Below are 16926 nucleotides of genomic sequence, written 5' to 3' on the forward strand. Positions count from 1 at the left end.
GCCTAGCCTGTACCACGAGCTCCATGGTGTCCACCAGGTGCATCCAGTGCTGCAACACCCCAGCCATGGCCTGTTCACCATGAGGGCCTGGTGCCCGTCCTGCCCACAGAGACACGGCGGGAGGCCAGTGTCATCCTGGGCATCCCGCAGAGCTGCCTGATGGTGCTGGGGTGCATTGGGCAGGCAGCTGCAGAGAAGCACACCTCACAGGGCTAAAACTCTTCAGAATTAAGCAAGTTCTCGGCTGGGAACTGAAATGACCAAACAAGATGATTTAGACCTGAACTTTTCAGCTGGAAGACGCAAATACGTCCGCTCAGCCAAGTTACCTTGGGAGCCACCATCTACAGGAGTGTTGAGGCTCTCGTGCTTCCCGCCATGATTCAGCAGACGGCTGCGTCTTGCCGTAGGCAGAAGAATGAGCGCTCTCACCAGCCGGTAGGTAACTCTGTTGCTCAGAAACAGGCGAGTTAGCAATTAGCAAAAGAGGGAACTAGTGAATTAAGTAACTAGAGAATTAACAGTATAGCCTACAGAGAAGGGATAGGCTTGCTATCTAACCAGGATAAGCCTTGCTTGGCTTTTTAAAGAAATGGGACCATGAGGTCCTGCAAGTCTGCAGAAGATACAAAACTGGGAGGAGCCACCGCCATAGCCAGCCGCCTGCATGTGCTTTTGGGGCTGCTTAGCCGTGGGTACCCCCAGGGAGGCTGTGCCTGTGGCCGCAGGGATGCTCCTGAGAGCGTCATTACACGCTGGACAAGGCAGATCCTGGCAGCCTCTGCATGCGGGCTCCCGCGCAGGCTCAGGGGCTGCAGAAGGAGAAGCTGCCGGCAGAGCCCAGGAACCTGTGCAGAGCAGAGGGCACCAGCGAACTCAGGCAGGGCCCTGTGCTGGCCTGCCTGCTCCTGCACTGCCGTCTGCACCGCGGCTCCTGGCCACGGCGCGGCAGCGTCACCCAGCGCAGACACGCCGCGAGGGTGGACACTGCGTGGGGCAGGAGGAGGTGCGGGCTGTGCCAGGGCTCTCAGGGCTGCACATCGGGCCACCCCTGCTCCTGGAGTCCTGGGGCTGCCCATGCCATGTGCTGGGCCCTGCTGCACCCCAGGGAAGGGTGTGCGGGGACGGCTGGGCACCATGGGTGCAGAGCCCAGGCCTGGGCTAGGCCGCAGGGTACCTCGTGCGGCTGTGCTCTGAGCCCAGCTGTGGAGAGGAACAGCAGGCACTGGGCCTAGCTATGCCCATATCACGATGTGTGGTGTCTCATGGGGATATGGATGGTGCTGGGCCCCCTGGATGCCATGCACTGGGTACGAAGAGTCCTGGGACACCCAGGCCCACGGGCGGCTGTGGAGCGCAGTGCATTCTGCCAGAGTGGGCCCGTGGGGCACTGTGTCGCACTGGTGCTTTGGACCACGCCGTGTGCCAGGTGCACTTGGCCTGGGCTGGGCTGCCCCCTGGTGCCGTGCACCATTCAGGCCACGCCACGTTGGGTGCCATGCTGGCCCATGCAGAGCCCCAGGGGAGGTGTGCAGCTTGCAGAGCCCACAGCCCCACATGTGGGCGTCCCGCAGCTTCTGGGGCTGATCCTGAAGGTGTTCAGCACATGGGTGCTGTGAATGGGGCCATGCTGTGCCCCAGGGGTGCCCCAGAGCAGGCCAGTGTGGCCACCCCCCTCCACCGGTAAGGACGAGGTGTTGGGGACAGCCTGTCCCAGCACTGGAGGAGCTGGAGGGTACGGGGAGGGAGTGGGAGCCCAAGGCTGTGTTTTGGGCCCAGTGGGCAGGGGGATCCGCAGTGAGGAAGTGGGCACTGGGGCAGCCTTGGGCCACATAGCCTCCAAAGGAACCAACGCCCTGAAGGACGGGGCTTGGCGCCGGGAGACCGGGTTGTGTGTGAGGACGGGGCGCGGGGCTGGGAGTGGGCAGCAAGGCAGCATCCCCCTCATGCGGGTACTGTGCTAATTTGGGCCCGCCAGCGAACGGGACAAGCTGGCCTGGTGCCCCGGCATCTAAGGAGGGCTCCGTGCCAAGGAGCTGACGGCTGCGGGCCTGCAGAGGGCAGCGTGGCCGTGGCCGCAGCCCTGGGGCTGGGAAGGGGCCAGCAGAGCCCAGGGGTGCGGGAGCCACTGGCGGGGGGACACAGGGCTCCTGGGTGCCCCCCCCATCCCATCCCAAGGCTTTCACCAGTGCCTGTTCCCGAGGGTACCGTGTGTCTGCACAGGTCAGGACTGGCTCCTGTCCTGGTGCAGCTGTGCACCTCATCAGGCTTCACATTACCTTTATTGTCACTGCCAGAGGTGTTGGTGGGGACCCCTCTCCAGCACAGTTCTTGTTCGCACATATAATTTACAAGTGGGCAGTGCTGGCCCAGAGGGCTCGGGCGGGCTCCCCACCGCTGGGGTTGGCTCGTACCAGCCGGCGGCTGGTACGGACACTACCCAGAGCTACCGTGAGCGCCGTGACGCAGCCCCAGAGAGTGACTCCTATGTACAGTATTTATAAAAAGCATCGCAGCCTCCACCTCCCTCGTTAAAAAAATACGTCTCTGATTTGCCGCAACCGCCTGCAGAGCCCCCAGCGCCGGCCCCCTGCCACCTTGTCAGTGCTGCAGAACCCCCTCCCCGGGACGCAGCCTGCCCTCGCTGCCGCCTGCCAGCTGCAGGCGGGCAGGACGGTGTGGAGGGGAGAAGGAAGACAGAGCCACTGCCCAGGTTTCGCACGGCTTGGGGAAGTGCCATGGTGGGGCTGGAGGGAAGAGGAGTGCGGGGCTCTGGACACAGGCTTGGTAGCAGCATCCCCTTGGCTCCACACCTGCCCCTCACCCTGGTGCCTGGGCTCGAGGCACCAGCAGGCATGAACGAGGGAGGCTCCAAAGGCGCCGCTCCCTCCCAGCCCAGGCCCGGAGCTGGCCCCGAGCCCGTGTCCCGCCTCGGGGGTGCTGGGGCAGTCAGGATGGTCCCAGGGACGCAGCTCCTGGCCCAGCAAGTTCAGTAGCAGCGTACTGGTCCCACAATGGCGCTGGCTCCCATGCGGCCTCCGTGGCAGCGCTGCCTTTCCCAGAGGAACTGGGGTGCCCCCGAGGGACAGGGCGAGGGGGCGCTGACTGTCCATGGGGCAGCAGGGAGAGAGGACACAGCCGTGCCCCAGGGAACCCAGCAGGTTGCCCAGCTTCCCCCAGCATTGTCCTGCTCCCCTAGACACGAGCCCTGCAGACCCCTGTTGTCTGAGTTCCCCTTGGCATTCTGGAGGTCCCATTTGTCCCCCCCATGCCACACGCGCTTGGCAGTGCCTGCTGCCAGTGGCCGGATGCTCTCCGGGTGCAGAGATGAGGTCCAGCTCACAGCCAGCTCCGGTGAGGTAGGGAAACATTCTCCCCATCTTCCAGATGGGGAAACTGAGGTGCTCAGCAGGCGGGGACACGTGGGAGATGCAGGCACAGCACTGCCCTCATGGCCTGGGGCTTGCCCCCCTCCCTGGCACAGGCCGGGGGTTCCCACGCAGCTTGGGGCTCTGTCCCCGACTATGAGCACGGGGCCGCACGGGACCCCTTCCCCATCGGGCCAGGGTGGGCAGAGGGCGTTGCGTGTGCCCAGTGGGCAGCGCGAGGGTCATGGTACGGTCCAAGCAGTGGGGTCGGAGGCCGGCCCTGGGGCTGCCGCTCCCAGGGCACCGGTGCAGTGGGGCAGCCTGGTCTGGGTCCCCAGGGACAGCTAGTGGCTGCCGCCACTCTTGCCCCCGCCTGTGACCCAGTCGATGATGATGAAGCTCAAGCTCATGATCATGAAGATCACCCCGAGGAGGGCGAAGCAGGCTGCCTGCAGGTGACAAGAGTGGGGCGTCAGCAGAAAAATGGCTCAGCCCAGGATGTCACGGCCCCACATTTGCACTGCTCAGGAGGCCGGGAAGGGTCATCCTCCACCCTGCTCCCACTCATGGTGCCGGGGCCCACGGGGGTGGTAGAGCTGGGATGGGTACCCAGGAGGCTTGAGAGTGTCCCCCACCTGAGCAGGGACTGGGGAGAGCCCAGCCCTGTCCATGCCAGCCACTGGGCGCCAGCATCCCCACCACCTCACAGGGAGCCAGGAGCCACCCTCAGAACCTCGCAGGCCCCAAGGGGCCAGGTCTCAAGGCCAGCCCAGCCCTGGGGACACCCCATCCCGTCCCATCCCTACATCTTGATGGCGGGTGCCCAAGGCTCACCAGGATCTTGGGCGGGGAGCGTAGAGGCTCCTTGTCCTTGGGCATGATGCGTATGTAGAAGATGGCGGGGAAGATGAAGATGAGACAGGGAGCAGACGTGGCACCTGGAGCAGACAGGGATAGAGGGGGCAGCAGGCCCCGGCCCCATGGCTGAATCCTGCCGCCTGTGCTGCTGAGCTGGGTCCTGCCCTCTCCCCCCGGATCTGGCCTGGATTTCTAGGAACCTGGGAACACACTGTCCTGGCACCAGCCCCAGGCACCCTCCTCCCCCTTGGTGTTGGCACTGTGCCGGAGGCCCATCACCAATCGCGGTGACCACAGAGTACCCAGTTTCAGAGAGCAAGCAAAGCCACTCAGACACAGAATGAGAGGAGCCCCGTGGTGATGCAAGCACCTTTCGGCATCAACCCCCAGGAAAGGGCCTGGCAGACCCAGGCATTACCACGGGGTTGGCAGGATGCGCCTGGCAGGACAATGAGCCCCATGGGCAGCACTGAGCCATGGCCATGGGCAAGACCTGCTGCACCCAGGGCCAGTGCCTTCATGGTGGGCACTTCCCCTCACCGATCAAGCCGAAAATGCCAAGGATGGAGGGGGCGAAGATGACCAGCAGGTTGATGAAAGTCAGCAGGACCACAGCGATGATGATGTGACGGATCCAGCTGAAGTCCTTGCCTTGGAACAGCATCTGCTGAATAGCCCGGCGCACCTGGGCACGGGAACAACAGTGTCATGCTTCACCCTGGGCACCTGGGGCCAAGTACAGGCCCTCAGAGCGTAGCTCCAGGCACCCTGGGGGCGGCTGCTCATGCAGCCTGCCCAGAGCTGGCCTGGGGAAGCCCTGTGGCACTCCAGCCTTGGCACTTGCCTTAGTGTCCCATCTTAAGGGACCTCCTGAGTCTGGCCCCGCAGAGGCCTGGAGGTGGCCTGTGGCTGTGGTAGTGCTGCCTAACGTTCCCAGGAAACACTCACCGGGAAGAGCACGATGGGAACAGTGAGCGTCACGGCTGTCAGCACGGCCACCCGCACACACAGGACCAGCACGTCAAAGGGGTCCACCTTGTTGTAGGTGTGCAGCAGCTCCGACTCCACGCGCCCTGTGGGCACACCACACACTCAGTGCTGCCCTGCGCTGTCCCCGGGGCGTCATCTGCATGGGGGTTCCTCTGCGCTGCTCCCAGGGCTTACCGTAGAAAGTGAGGTAGCCGAAGAGCGCAGCCAGGAAGTACATGAGGTACATGACCGTGATGGAGATGTTGGAAATGCACTGCATCTTCTTCTTGGAGGGGCTGCAGGGGCCAGGGGCGTTAGTACTTCACAGACCTGTTAGTCCTCCTCAGGGACACGTGCCGGACCTGAGAGTGGGGCACCTCCCTGGCTGGGGCTGAGCTGGGCACTGCGCACCTGAGCCCGCTCAGTGAGGCCGAGCCTGCCTGGCTGAGGGGTGATGCTGGCTGGAGGCAGGCAGGACAGTCCTGCGCAGCGTCACCCGCCTCCCCTGGGCGCCAGAGCAGCCCGGAGCTGGTCCCGTGCTTGGGAAGCAGCAGAGCATCTGCCTGCTGCCTTTCCTGGGAGCAGGATGAGGTCCTGCTCGCTGCCCACAGGCCCCCCTGCCCCAGGCCTCCTCCCCGGCACTCACTTCTTCAGCTCCGTGTAGATGGGCAGCACCTCAGGGTGGCACACGAAGGCGAAGGCCATGATGGGGATGGTGTACGCCGTCTGCAAGAGGAGCAGGTGGCCGAGCATCAGCGCAGCAGGCTTGGGAGCACATGCAGCTGCCCAGAGTGCTGGGGGCCCACAGCAGGAGGCCTTGGGTGCCCCTGGCCACCTTGGCTATGGGCCAGGGAGCTTTCCCACGCACCTGGAGGTGCAGCCCAGCTGGGTGCTTGGCCTCACGTGCAGGCCCTACCTGGGAGTTGAGGGTGAAGTAGCTGGGGGTGCAGGTTCCCTTCTCAGGGGCCTGAAGAACGGGGTAGTCGTTCTGGTGGTTGCTGGGGCTGCCCAGCGTGTCATTGAGGCTGCCCGTGCTGTTCATGTCTTGCGCGAGGAGAGGACAGGGGATCTGAAACTTCTTGTAGATGACCTGGGGGGAACAGAAAGTGCCTCGTGATGCCCCGCCAGCAACGGCCACCTGAGCGGGGGGTCATCAGCTCCAGCTGCACCGCCCCTTACTGGCTGGGTCCCCTCCAGCTCCCTGACTTGGTCCCCTCCGTGGGGTGCCAGCTGTCCCCCACTCTGCTTCTAGGGCTGCCTGCATGTCACTCTCCCACAAGAAGGCTTGTCCCATACCCCGCCCCTCTGAGCAGACCACAGGGTTGCTCGGGATAGTGTGGTGGTGCTCCAGACAAGCCTGGGATCCCGGCAGCCCTGGCACTGGAGCTGCAGTGCAGGCACAGGGAATGCCTGGTCCGGCACTGGGAAGCCCAGCACATTCCAGGGCCTCATGTCCTGCACTCACCGAGATGAGGAAGAAGACCATGCAGCTGAGGGAGAAGCCACTGGCATAGCCCAGGTAGCCTGTGCAAAGAGGAGAGCACTGGTGGGCACGGGCAGGGATGCAGAGCTGGCCAGGAGCCCTCACCCAGACTCACCGAGCTGCTTCATGAGGGCCAGGGGCAGGATGATGGTGATGGAAACCAGGATCACCAGGTAGTTCCCGTTCGTGTACCAGTCCCTGGAAGCAGAGGAGATGCCTGCTCACAGCATCCCTTGGCCAGGGGCATGGGGGCACAGGGAATGTCCCTACATGGTACTGCGGAGAGCCATGAGCCTCAGGGGGCAGAATAAGCTCTCCAGAACGAGCTCCCTGGCCCCCTTTCTACGTCTGGCAGCTGGTAGCACCAGAGCCAGCTGGGCAAGCAACAGCTTTTCTCAAGGAGGAAGGGTTTATCCCAAGGGGAAGTGAGGAGCAGGGATTGGAAGTTCACTTCGGTTTAATCCTGCCTGGGGGCTTATTCAGCACTGACGGTTATCAAAAATAGTAGTGGCTTAATGCCACTAAATCCCTGTCATGGGCTGCCCAGCTGGATACAAATCCACAGCGCCTGCTGGTGTGAGGGGACACGGCACGGAGGTGCTGGGCTGTGGAGAGCACCCCATGGAGAGGTGAAAGGGGATTTGGAAGCTGAGCTGCAAGGAACTGGTGCCCAAGCCCCTGGCATCTCCTGGCCCTACTCATCAGGATCACTGCTCTTTGCCACCTCCTTCACCATCCCAAGAGACCTGGGTGACACTTCTGCTGCCACTTCTGCTCCAGCCAAACTTACCCAGGACTTGGCATCCTGGGAGGCAAGGGGCAGAGGCTGGGCATGACCACGACACATTTCTGTCCTTCTATTTGTGGCCAGGGCACAGGGCAGGGGCCGACATCCTCATGGCACTGCCAGGCAGGTGCCCAGGCTTTTCATGGGCTTGAAATCTGGGGCGATGCTCAGGCTAGGATATGAGGCTAAGGCTCAGGATGGTGGACATGGTCAGGGCAGGATACAGGGTGGGTAGGAGACACTCACGAGGTCTTCTCCTCCAGGTTGAGGAAAGTCTGGATGACGAGAGGCACTTCGGATTTGACGATGTACAGGTAGCTGGACATGGCTGCAGAGCAGAGCGAGGCTGTGCCACGCTGGTGCAGGGAGGGCACCCAGGGGCACCTAAGCATCCCCAGCCCCACCGCTGCCCTCCCCTGCGCCTACTCTGCCCTGTCCTCACCTCCAATGTTCTGCAGCATTATGGCAATGGCTGCAGCCAGCTTCCCCGGCGTGCCGAAGGCTCGGTAGCCCAGCTGTTCATACGCACGGATCCCTATGGGCAGCAGAGGTGCAGAGGAGTCAGGGCTAGGAAGGGACCCGCAGCACAAGCCCAGCACGTGGAGCCCCAGCACTCACCCACGATGCCCGAGGATTTCAGCAGCAGGTGGATGGAGTAGCTGGAGAGCAGGGCCACGGCTGTCAGGAGGAAGCTGGAGAGGGGAGCGCCATCACGCTGGGTCCCAGCGGTGGGCACGGCAAGACAGGCAGTGCCATGCTGTCTGGCACTGGGTACCACCCTAACCAGCTGGTCCTCTCACATCTGCACTGGATGCTCACAGGGAGGGTGGGCCATGGTCTTGCCCCGCGGCACCCCATGCCACTATCCATGGCTGCCAGGACCCTATGGATCCCTGTCCCCAGTGCCCAAGGGACCCAGCAAACTAATGTTTCTGGCTGCATGGAGAAAGCTGCTCATGGGAGGTCAAGTCTTCATCCTCCTCATCACCACCAGGGCACAGAGCTGGTGGCAGGGCTGGGGATGGACAGCCCAGGGGCCACGGTGGCAGACAGCAGGCCCCAGGCAGCTGCGCCCATGCATGCCCAATGCACCTGGTCTGCTCAGACAGCACAGACAACTCCCAGCAGGACACCAGAGCCCACATCACCCTGTGTGGCACCAGGAACCCTCTTCGCCCTCCCAGGCACAGCGAGAGGAGTGGGGCACCCCTGGAGGAGTCCTGCACACATGGCGCCCCACACCTTGCCCGGACTCCTGCCCCTGGCTCTCCCATGGGCACTTTCACCTGTCACAGGACCTGGTGTTGCCAGGGCCAGGGTCCTTTAGCCCATGTGAGCACACTCCTACCCCAAAGCACTGGGGTGCCCAAAGCACACAGTTCTGTGCAACAGATCTGCTGGCACCCCGGGCTGCCTGGTGTGCTGTGCTCACCAGCAGAGGCTGGCGAGGCCTGAGGCCGGCACTGGAGCTGCCCACACAAAAGGTGGGGGCTGTCTTTTATACAATGACCTGCTTCAGGAGCCTGAGAACAACAGAGAGGTTTCTCTGCTCCTCTACCTCCACATGCCCTGCCAGGGCATGGGAAGGGAGCAAAGCAGGGGGCACCACGGAGGGGGGCAGCCAGGCACTGGAGGCTTCCCAAGGGAGCTACAGCAATACATCCCAGTGGTGACCCCAGCCAGTGCCAAGCCTCAGCCCATGGGCAGAGCCGGAGGCTCTGGTACCAGCCCACGCAGGGCACCGGGGCCCCATCTGGGCTATCCACACACGGTTAGCACCTGAAGGGACTCAGCCTGCCTGGGAGGCATCCCAAGGGGAGTTTGGGACAGTTTGGCTGCCTTGGATGGCGAAGAAGCTGGGGAGGAGGACGGTGCAGCAAGCCTCAGAGCGTGGGCTCGCCCCGGTGTCCCATTGCCCTGGTAGGCAGACTGGGAGGCATGAGCCCACAACGGGGGCTCGCCAATGCCTGGCAGCTGGGTGTTGAGCCCACAAGGGTTGAGCAGGCACCAGCAGTGCCCTGCGTGGCCCTGCAAGCGTCACTTACAGGAAGAGGATGATGCCTGTGTTGGCCATGGCATACGCCAGCCCCAGGATCCCGCTGCCCATAATGGCGTTGCTGAGATTGAACACGGACATCCCGAAAGACGTCTTCCCTTCAAACTGTGCATGAGACACAATGCAGGGACCGGTCACACCAGAAAACAGCCCCTGGCCACCTACCCACCAGCAAGACGCTGAGCCCCGTAGGGCCACGTTTTTGTGGGTTGCAAGAGGCGCGTGGCCCCATGCGGCCACAGCCCCTTGCCCAGGCAAGGCGAGAGGTGCCCGCCATGTCCTACTCACATCTGTGAAGTGCGTCTGCTTCTTCTCAGTGCCATGGGGAAGAAACTCCTCCAGCTCTGCTGCGCTGGACTGGTTCTCGTCAAACCTGGGGCAGAGCAGAGAGGAGCTGCCAACACCCTGAGCAGGCCAAGCACAGGGACCCAGCACCTGTGGGAGCAGGGAGAGCTGCACAACTCAGCCAGGAAGCCTCTTGTCCCAAGGTCTATACCTGTCACCTGCCAGCGAGGGGACAGTGGATGTGTTGAGTGCTGCAGCATGCTTCCCGTTGGGCACTAGTTCCACCATCTCAGCCTGGATGGGCACCTCTGTGGCCTCCATGGTGGGGCAGGCGGAGACGGTGCTGAACTCACTGTGAGGACTCTTCACACTCTGGAAGAGGAGAGCAAATGGAGTCAGACCCTGAGCTGGAGGCCTGGGCTCCTGCGTCCAGGTTCTGGAGATCCAACCTGAGCCAGTGGCCCAGGAGTGTGGATTAACACTGATACTTGGTGTTTGTGAGTCTGAGGTGCTCAGCTAGGCAACACTGGAGTTCAATTTGCCCCTTTTACACACTTGGGAGAGAATCTGAGGGGTCTAAGTGCTGCCCTGAGTGCGCAGGAGCTTGAAATGATGCTGGGAACCCAGTGGGAACCCCTGTCTTGCATGACAAGCTCCCTCTGCCCAGCCCCGGAAGGCTGCTCTGCTTCTGCTGCCCCCAGCTGGCATGGAGCCTCCTTCTCTGACTGGCAAGCCTGGCGGAGCCCTGGCCCAGTGCCAGTTGAGCTTATGATACCAGGCCTACCTAGCATGTCCCTTGCAGCTCTATCCATAGGGCTGGGCTCTGATTTTTCCTCCCAGTGGAGGTGGATGCATTGCAGCGTGGGTGCAGGCTTCCTATGGCCAGCAGCAGATGCCACTCAGGGACAAGTCTGCTGCTCCAGGGCCCTTTGGCACCTTCCCCTCTCCCTCCAGCGCTAGCATGGATGCCAGCCCCGTATGGCCAGGGATTTGGAGATGGGAGATTGGTTCTTTCCCGCATTGCACAGCCCTGGGAGCTGCAGAGCAGCTCCGGTGGGATCTCTCTGCAGCTTTTGCGCGTCTCCCCAGCCTGAGCCTTCTCTGTGCCTCAGTTTCTCCTCTGGACATGGGCACTAGCAGCACCAAGAGCTGCCAGTGGAGAGGGCCGTGCACTCACAGGATGAGCAGGGGCTTGGCAAGACAACTTGGGGCTCGACAGCAAAGTGAGGGTTAACCATGAGCTCAGAGACCCTCTGCTTATGCAAAGGGTTCAACGCTGCCCTGCTCTGCTCAACACAGCCGCCTGGTGCCAAGCAGCGGGTTTTGAGGAGGGGGCCTGGGAGGGGGCACATCAGGGCCTGACAAACGCTGCCCTGCTCTGCTCAACACAGCCGCCTGGTGCCAAGCAGCGGGTTTTGAGGAGGGGGCCTGGGAGGGGGCACATCAGGGCCTGACAAACGCTGCCCTGCTCTGCTCAACACAGCCACCTGGTGCCAAGCAGCGGGTTTTGAGGAGGGGGCCTGGGAGGGGGCACATCAGGGCCTGACAAACGGAGCAGGAAAGAGCGCAGGGACAGGAGACAAGTCCTTGGCAGGGGAAGGCAGCCGGGCTGCCGAGTGCCGGACCATTTGGCAAGCGGCACAAAGCAGCCTCTGTGTGAGCCCACGGCCCTCCCCGCTGCACCCTTCCCGCTGGGAAACGGCACAGCGCAGCTTTCTGGGGCAGACTGGCAGCCGGGGCCTGGAGTGGGGAGTGTGTCCCGCGCTGCCAGGCCCACAGGGTCACCGAGGAGATCCACCTTCCCGGCAGGCGATAGGAGGATGCACTCGACACGGGGCCACAGCCCTCAGCTCCCCCCTTGGACCTTCTGCCAGGCATCTGAAGTGCTGTTAGTCCCCTTTGCGAGGCCTGCGCCACGTTCTGCGCAGCACTCGCCCCGCGGTGCCAGGGTCATGCCAGGACTCCGGCCGGCTCGCCTCTGCTGGCAAGACTGGCAAGGCTCCTGCCACGGCGCTGGGCCCTGGCAGGTCACCCCAGGACACTGCCGGGTGGGCAAAGCAGGTAACGTGGCCTGGGAGCAGTGACTGGGAGGGGAAACTGAGGCATGGAGAATGCCAGGAGATGGGCTGCCGAGCATGAGGTACTCAGCCCAAGGAGGCCTCCGGCGCCCGCTGCAGGGGAGGAGAAAGGGCCGCAGAGCAACCGCTGGGCCATGATTTATCCCCTCTGCTAGGCCTCAACCTGGGCCTAAATCCAGGCGCAAACAAGCCTGCCAACACGTCCAACCGCCGCTGTTAACCCTGTGCATTCCCAGGGCTGCCACGAGGGGCCAAGGCCGCCCTGCCACAGAGCTCCACGGCTCCGGGACGGGGTGCAGAGAGCCCTTTGGCGCAGGGCTCTGCTGCCGGCCACCCGCTTCGGCCACGTCTGCAGGAGGCCGCGCTGCTGCCCATGCACCCGCCCAGGCCAAGGGACGCCCTGGCTGCCGCCACGTCCGCCTCTCCCGCCACTAGCCGGGGCCCGTGGGCCCCAGCGAGCTTCAAAACTCTCCTGTGCAGGCCCGTTCTTCTCCCAGGTTATAATTATACCTCTGAGCGGTTCAGGAAATACCAGCGTCTGCCCCAAACACCTCTCAGAATAGCAAGTGAGATGGGCTCATTGCATATGCAGCGGCGTTAGCGTCAGGCCCGGAGGTGTTTTCTCCGGCCACGCGGAGCTGGCACAGCCCTGAGCCACGCTCAGCACCAGTGGCTCAGCGGCACCGGGCCTTCACTCCCTGCCTGGCAGTCAGCCCTGGGGCTGTCGTGGCATCACCTGAGGTCAGGGTGCTGCCGGCAGGGCCTCTTTGCGGCACCCGGGCAAGTGAGGATTGTGGAGAGACGCAATGTGAGTGGGGAGGGGAAGGAGAGACGCTTCGATCAGGCAGAGCGTGCCCATCGTGGGAATTGTTTGCCTTGTGATAAGGCTCTCCAGAACAGTAAATAGATTGCATGGAGGGGCTGTCTATGGCAGGCAGCCCCACGCCCTGCGCATGTGCGGGGAGGTGGGTGGCTTTCTGAGGCTTGCAGCGGGGAGCGTGACACTCAGCATGGCTGGGGAGGTGATTAAAGGCAGCCCTTGCAAGGCTGACCGTGCAGCAGATGCTGAAGCTGTGCACCCCAGCACATGTGAGCATGTTTGGCCCCCAAGACCCATGGCTTGGCCGCGTGCAGGGCTGCAGCAGCACAGCCAGGGGCCAGAGTGGTGCGTCAGGGCTGTGCGACCTCCCGTGGGGCAAGCAGCAGCTTGTCAGCTCCAATCTGCTCTGCTGCCCATCACGGTGGCTGCTGGTCTGCCAGCGCCCGCGCACACGCATGTGGGCACCCCAGAGCAAGCAGCCAAGAGACAAATCTGAAACACCGAAGCAATGGCCCAGAAAGACCCGTCCAGCCACAGATAGTGCTCTGAGCCAACTCCAAGCACCGTGACAGGCTCCAGGGAAGGACCTGGTGGCTGCTGCCCGCCACTTGTGCAAGCAGTGGCACAGAGCACGCTGGACCAGAGACGTATCCTGGGGGTGCTGTGCCACAACACTGCAATATGCAAATGCTCCCAGTTTTCCCACTCCAGTGGCCCCAAGTGCACCTTAGGGCTCTGCACAGAGCAATCCATGTGAGGACTAGGTTCAGTCCTCCTGCTGCTGGCCCCAGCTGGCAGCTCCTCTGTCCCCCACTCTGCTGCACAGAGCATGGGCACATGCATGGACACGGAACCACCCCAATGACCTCTTCCCTGGGGCTGGAGTTGAGTCAGCTGCATTGATTTTCAGGCATGAATCTCCAAGATGGAGCCAGCGAGCTCTCCCTATACTGTCTGGACAGCAAGGGCATGTGATAAATCCAACCCTAATGGAATCTCACGGTTGACCTGGTAGGGAGCAACAACTCCACGAGCTCAGTTGTTGCTCTCCTGGTGGCTGGTGCTGATGTCACTGCACCTGGTGACACTGCGTACAGCCCTGCGCAGGACAGCATGGGGATGATGCCCACCCCAGAAGCTCTCCAGTGCAGCCAGCCTGTGTGCTTGGGGACCACACAGATGCTCAGCAACATCCTGCCACATTGCCAGGGCTGGGGATGTGCTATGGCCCCCACTACGGAAAACACTGAGCTTTAGGCACAGGATGGCACGCACATACCCCTCCTGCCAGCCTGGCATGCCATCCACCCCTGCCCAGGTGTCTGTGTGTGGGAGGAGGTTGCTTTGGTCTCGCACTACGCATCCTGGCCAGCACAGAGCCCTGCCCTTCCTCACTAGGCTTTGCTCCAAAAGGCCCTCGTCCCCAGCCATGCACTGGCAGACAGCATGCAGTCCTGAGCCTCCCTAGCAGCATCCGGCTGGCAGCCAGACTACCCCAGCTGCCAGGGCACCACCATAGGGGACCTTAGTCCTGGAAAATGCCAAACCTCTGCTGAACACCTCACTAGCCACTGACTTCATTTAAAAATGCAGAAACCCCAGCACAGAGCAAAGCGCAACCTGGAGCAAGACCTGGGAGGTTCCAAGTTGGAGTAACTTCACCCAGCAGCTCTCTGCAATCTGACCTGGGCATTTCAGACAGGGCTGACATATGGCTGGAAGACATATATCATGCCTGAAAAGCCTGTGTCTTGGGAAGTGCCATGCTATTCTGGTTCCGCAGCACAGCGCCAACAGCATGCGAGCTCTAGGGCCCGTGGGAGCTCTCTGCGCTGTCTGGGCATGCCAGAGATGAGCCACACTGTGTGCCAGGAGACGTGGAGAGGAACCTGGCCCCTGCTGGGCAGCTCCAGTGGCCTTGGGCCACCTACCTGTGGCTGGGTGGGCTTCTCTGGGCAAGCTGCTCAGCCCCTGCCTTGGACGGCCTGAGTGGGCCAGCACTGCACCCACATAGGCCTGGGCTGCTCTGCGCTGGGCCTGTCACTCCGTCACGGTGACCTCACTAACCCAGGATGTTGGCGCAGATCCCATGAGGAAGGATTTCTTGGGTCCCACGAGCGACGCTTTTCAGGGATCCCAGTGGACTCCCAGATTCCACTGCTGCAGATGTCGGTGGGAGGGCGCGACATGCAAGTGTGGGAGGAACCACTTCCCACCAGCAGCCTGGAGGGCCACATGGCCCTCACGTTCCCACAGCCGATGGTGAAGGCAAGGCATCTCTGCAGCAGGCTGCACACTTGGAGGGTCCCCACAGCAACCAAGAACCCCAAATTTCTACATGAGGTAGTGGGCAGACACTGGCCTGAACTGGGGAGCTCTGCAGGGTGGCCGGGCAGGATGCTCAATCCTCCATCTCTTTTCTGTCCGCAGATGAATCCCTGTTAATCCTCCCCAGCTGGGGCTGTGGAAATGGGACCATTACGACTGGTAATCCGACTTTAGCACGATGCCTGGCACAGCTGCCGTGCTGCGTGCTCGCCGCCAGGTACGCCCCATCAGCCTCCACAGGCTGGGGGCCGGCAGCAGTGACCCCTCTCTGTGCTGGCCTGCCCTGGAGGCTGTTCAGGTTTCAGGGGAGCACGGCACGCAGAGGTTTCATGTTCCCTGAGCTGCTTTGATGGCAGGGGAGATGGGCAGTGTGGCCTAATGGGCAGGGACCTCCAGACCATGGGTCCCCACTGCCAGCAGCCCCCAGCCCAGGTGTCTTGGGGTCAGACCCCAGGTGCTCTGTTGGGGTCAGCGGTGACCACCATTCTGGAGGTCTCTGGGTCTAATCCCAGGGTTGCTGCTGAGCTCAGGGGTGACCCCTAACACTATGGTCCCTGGGGCTGCTGCTGGTACAGGGTTGTGGGCACATGGGCAGAAATGGGGGGAAGAATTGTGAAGACCAAGGATCTCTGAGCATTATCTCCCTGTCTGAACTGGCCAGCACCAGGTTGGGCCCTGGGACCACAGACCCCCTCGACCCTCCCATTGCTATTGGGAACAAGCTCTCCTCTGGGCCAGGCCCCCAAGCCCTGGCCGGGAGCTGAGCCAGCCCTGACCATGTTCAAGCAGGACTTCCTCTCCCCTAGCATAAGCAAAGACACAGACGTGTTTTGTCTCCTGACCTGGCTTCCTAAAATTAGCACCCCAAATCTGTTTCTAAATGTGCAGCACTATCCCTCCACCCGACCTAACCAAACAAGCAGTCCTGTCATCCTGCATCTCATAGGATCAGCACGCACTTGGCACCCAGGAAGGACAAATGTGACTGCCTAGGGGCCTGGTTGGCTTTTGTGGTGAAGGCTCAGGGCAGCCCCCAGCACCTAGAGCGCATGCGGAGATGGGGAAGGATGGCCGGGAGTAGCCCACGCAGAACCCGGCTGGCTAGTGCCGCCAGCTAGCCCTGCTGGAGTGCTCCTGGAGATGGTCTGCTCCAGATAGCTGTGCGGGGTGGCCCTGCTGCCCTGCACTCCCTGCTCCTGATCTGAGCACAGTCCTACACAGGGCAGGCAAAGTTGAGCATCATCTCTCCGTGGCTCCAGATCCTCAGCTCACGCCATCCCAGGGAAACTTGGGTTTCAGCTATGAAGATCTAGATGTTGCCAGAGCTAGGCGTTGGGCCTTGGAGGACACCTGCCTGAGCAGCCCCGGATAGCTCCTTGGACCTTGAGGTGCAGATCTGGGCCTGTCCCAGCCATGCTGGCTTAGGGACCAGCCCTGGCAATGTGGCAAACGCCAACACAAGAGTCCTGGCATGGTATAAACCAACTGTGTCAAGAAGGAGGCATTTCTGTGTTGCAAATCAGCCAGAAGATGGGTTTCATCAGTTAACATCTACTGCAAACCTGGCTGTGAATACGAAGCCAAAGAGCTTTCCTTGGAGCCACTTTGATTTTGCAAGTGAGCAACTTGCACGCCAACAGGCACCCCAGGACTGGCCTCTGCCACCCTGAACTCGTTCCACACAGATGACTTATTGGGGAACTGCTGACGAGGTGCTTTCCAGCACAGCGCCCAGGGCCTTTGCCGACACGTGTGCCAGAGCCTTGGTGGACAGAGGGAAGGCTGCCACCTGCAAGTGGCTGCAGGCACGTTTCTAACAGGCCTGGCTACCATCTGGGCTTTGGAGCTGCCAGGGAGGCTTGAGCACGTTTTGGGGGCAGAGATTCGGCAGGAG

The 16926-nt window shown here is 62.2% G+C and overlaps 1 protein-coding gene across 1 annotated transcript; it reads right to left on the reverse strand.

The window, feature by feature from the left end:
* Positions 1-3581: 3581 nt before the first annotated feature.
* SLC38A3 (solute carrier family 38 member 3) lies at positions 3582-10178 on the reverse strand. The gene is made up of 15 exons (XM_088528069.1): positions 10018-10178; positions 9810-9894; positions 9511-9626; positions 8084-8157; positions 7908-8000; positions 7712-7793; positions 6794-6876; positions 6661-6719; positions 6112-6285; positions 5842-5921; positions 5391-5491; positions 5175-5299; positions 4767-4911; positions 4203-4306; positions 3582-3817 (listed from the first exon to the last, which is right to left on the reverse strand). Exons 1-15 carry the CDS (start codon positions 10125-10127, stop codon positions 3713-3715), a joined length of 1536 nt encoding a protein of 511 aa, XP_088384195.1. The 5' UTR covers positions 10128-10178; the 3' UTR covers positions 3582-3712.
* Positions 10179-16926: the final 6748 nt, after the last annotated feature.

The sequence above is a fragment of the Tinamus guttatus genome, unplaced genomic scaffold, assembly GCF_059628265.1.
Source record: "Tinamus guttatus ecotype Peru unplaced genomic scaffold, ASM5962826v1 Tinamus_guttatus_pri_ptg000300l, whole genome shotgun sequence".
Lineage (NCBI taxonomy): Eukaryota > Metazoa > Chordata > Aves > Tinamiformes > Tinamidae > Tinamus > Tinamus guttatus.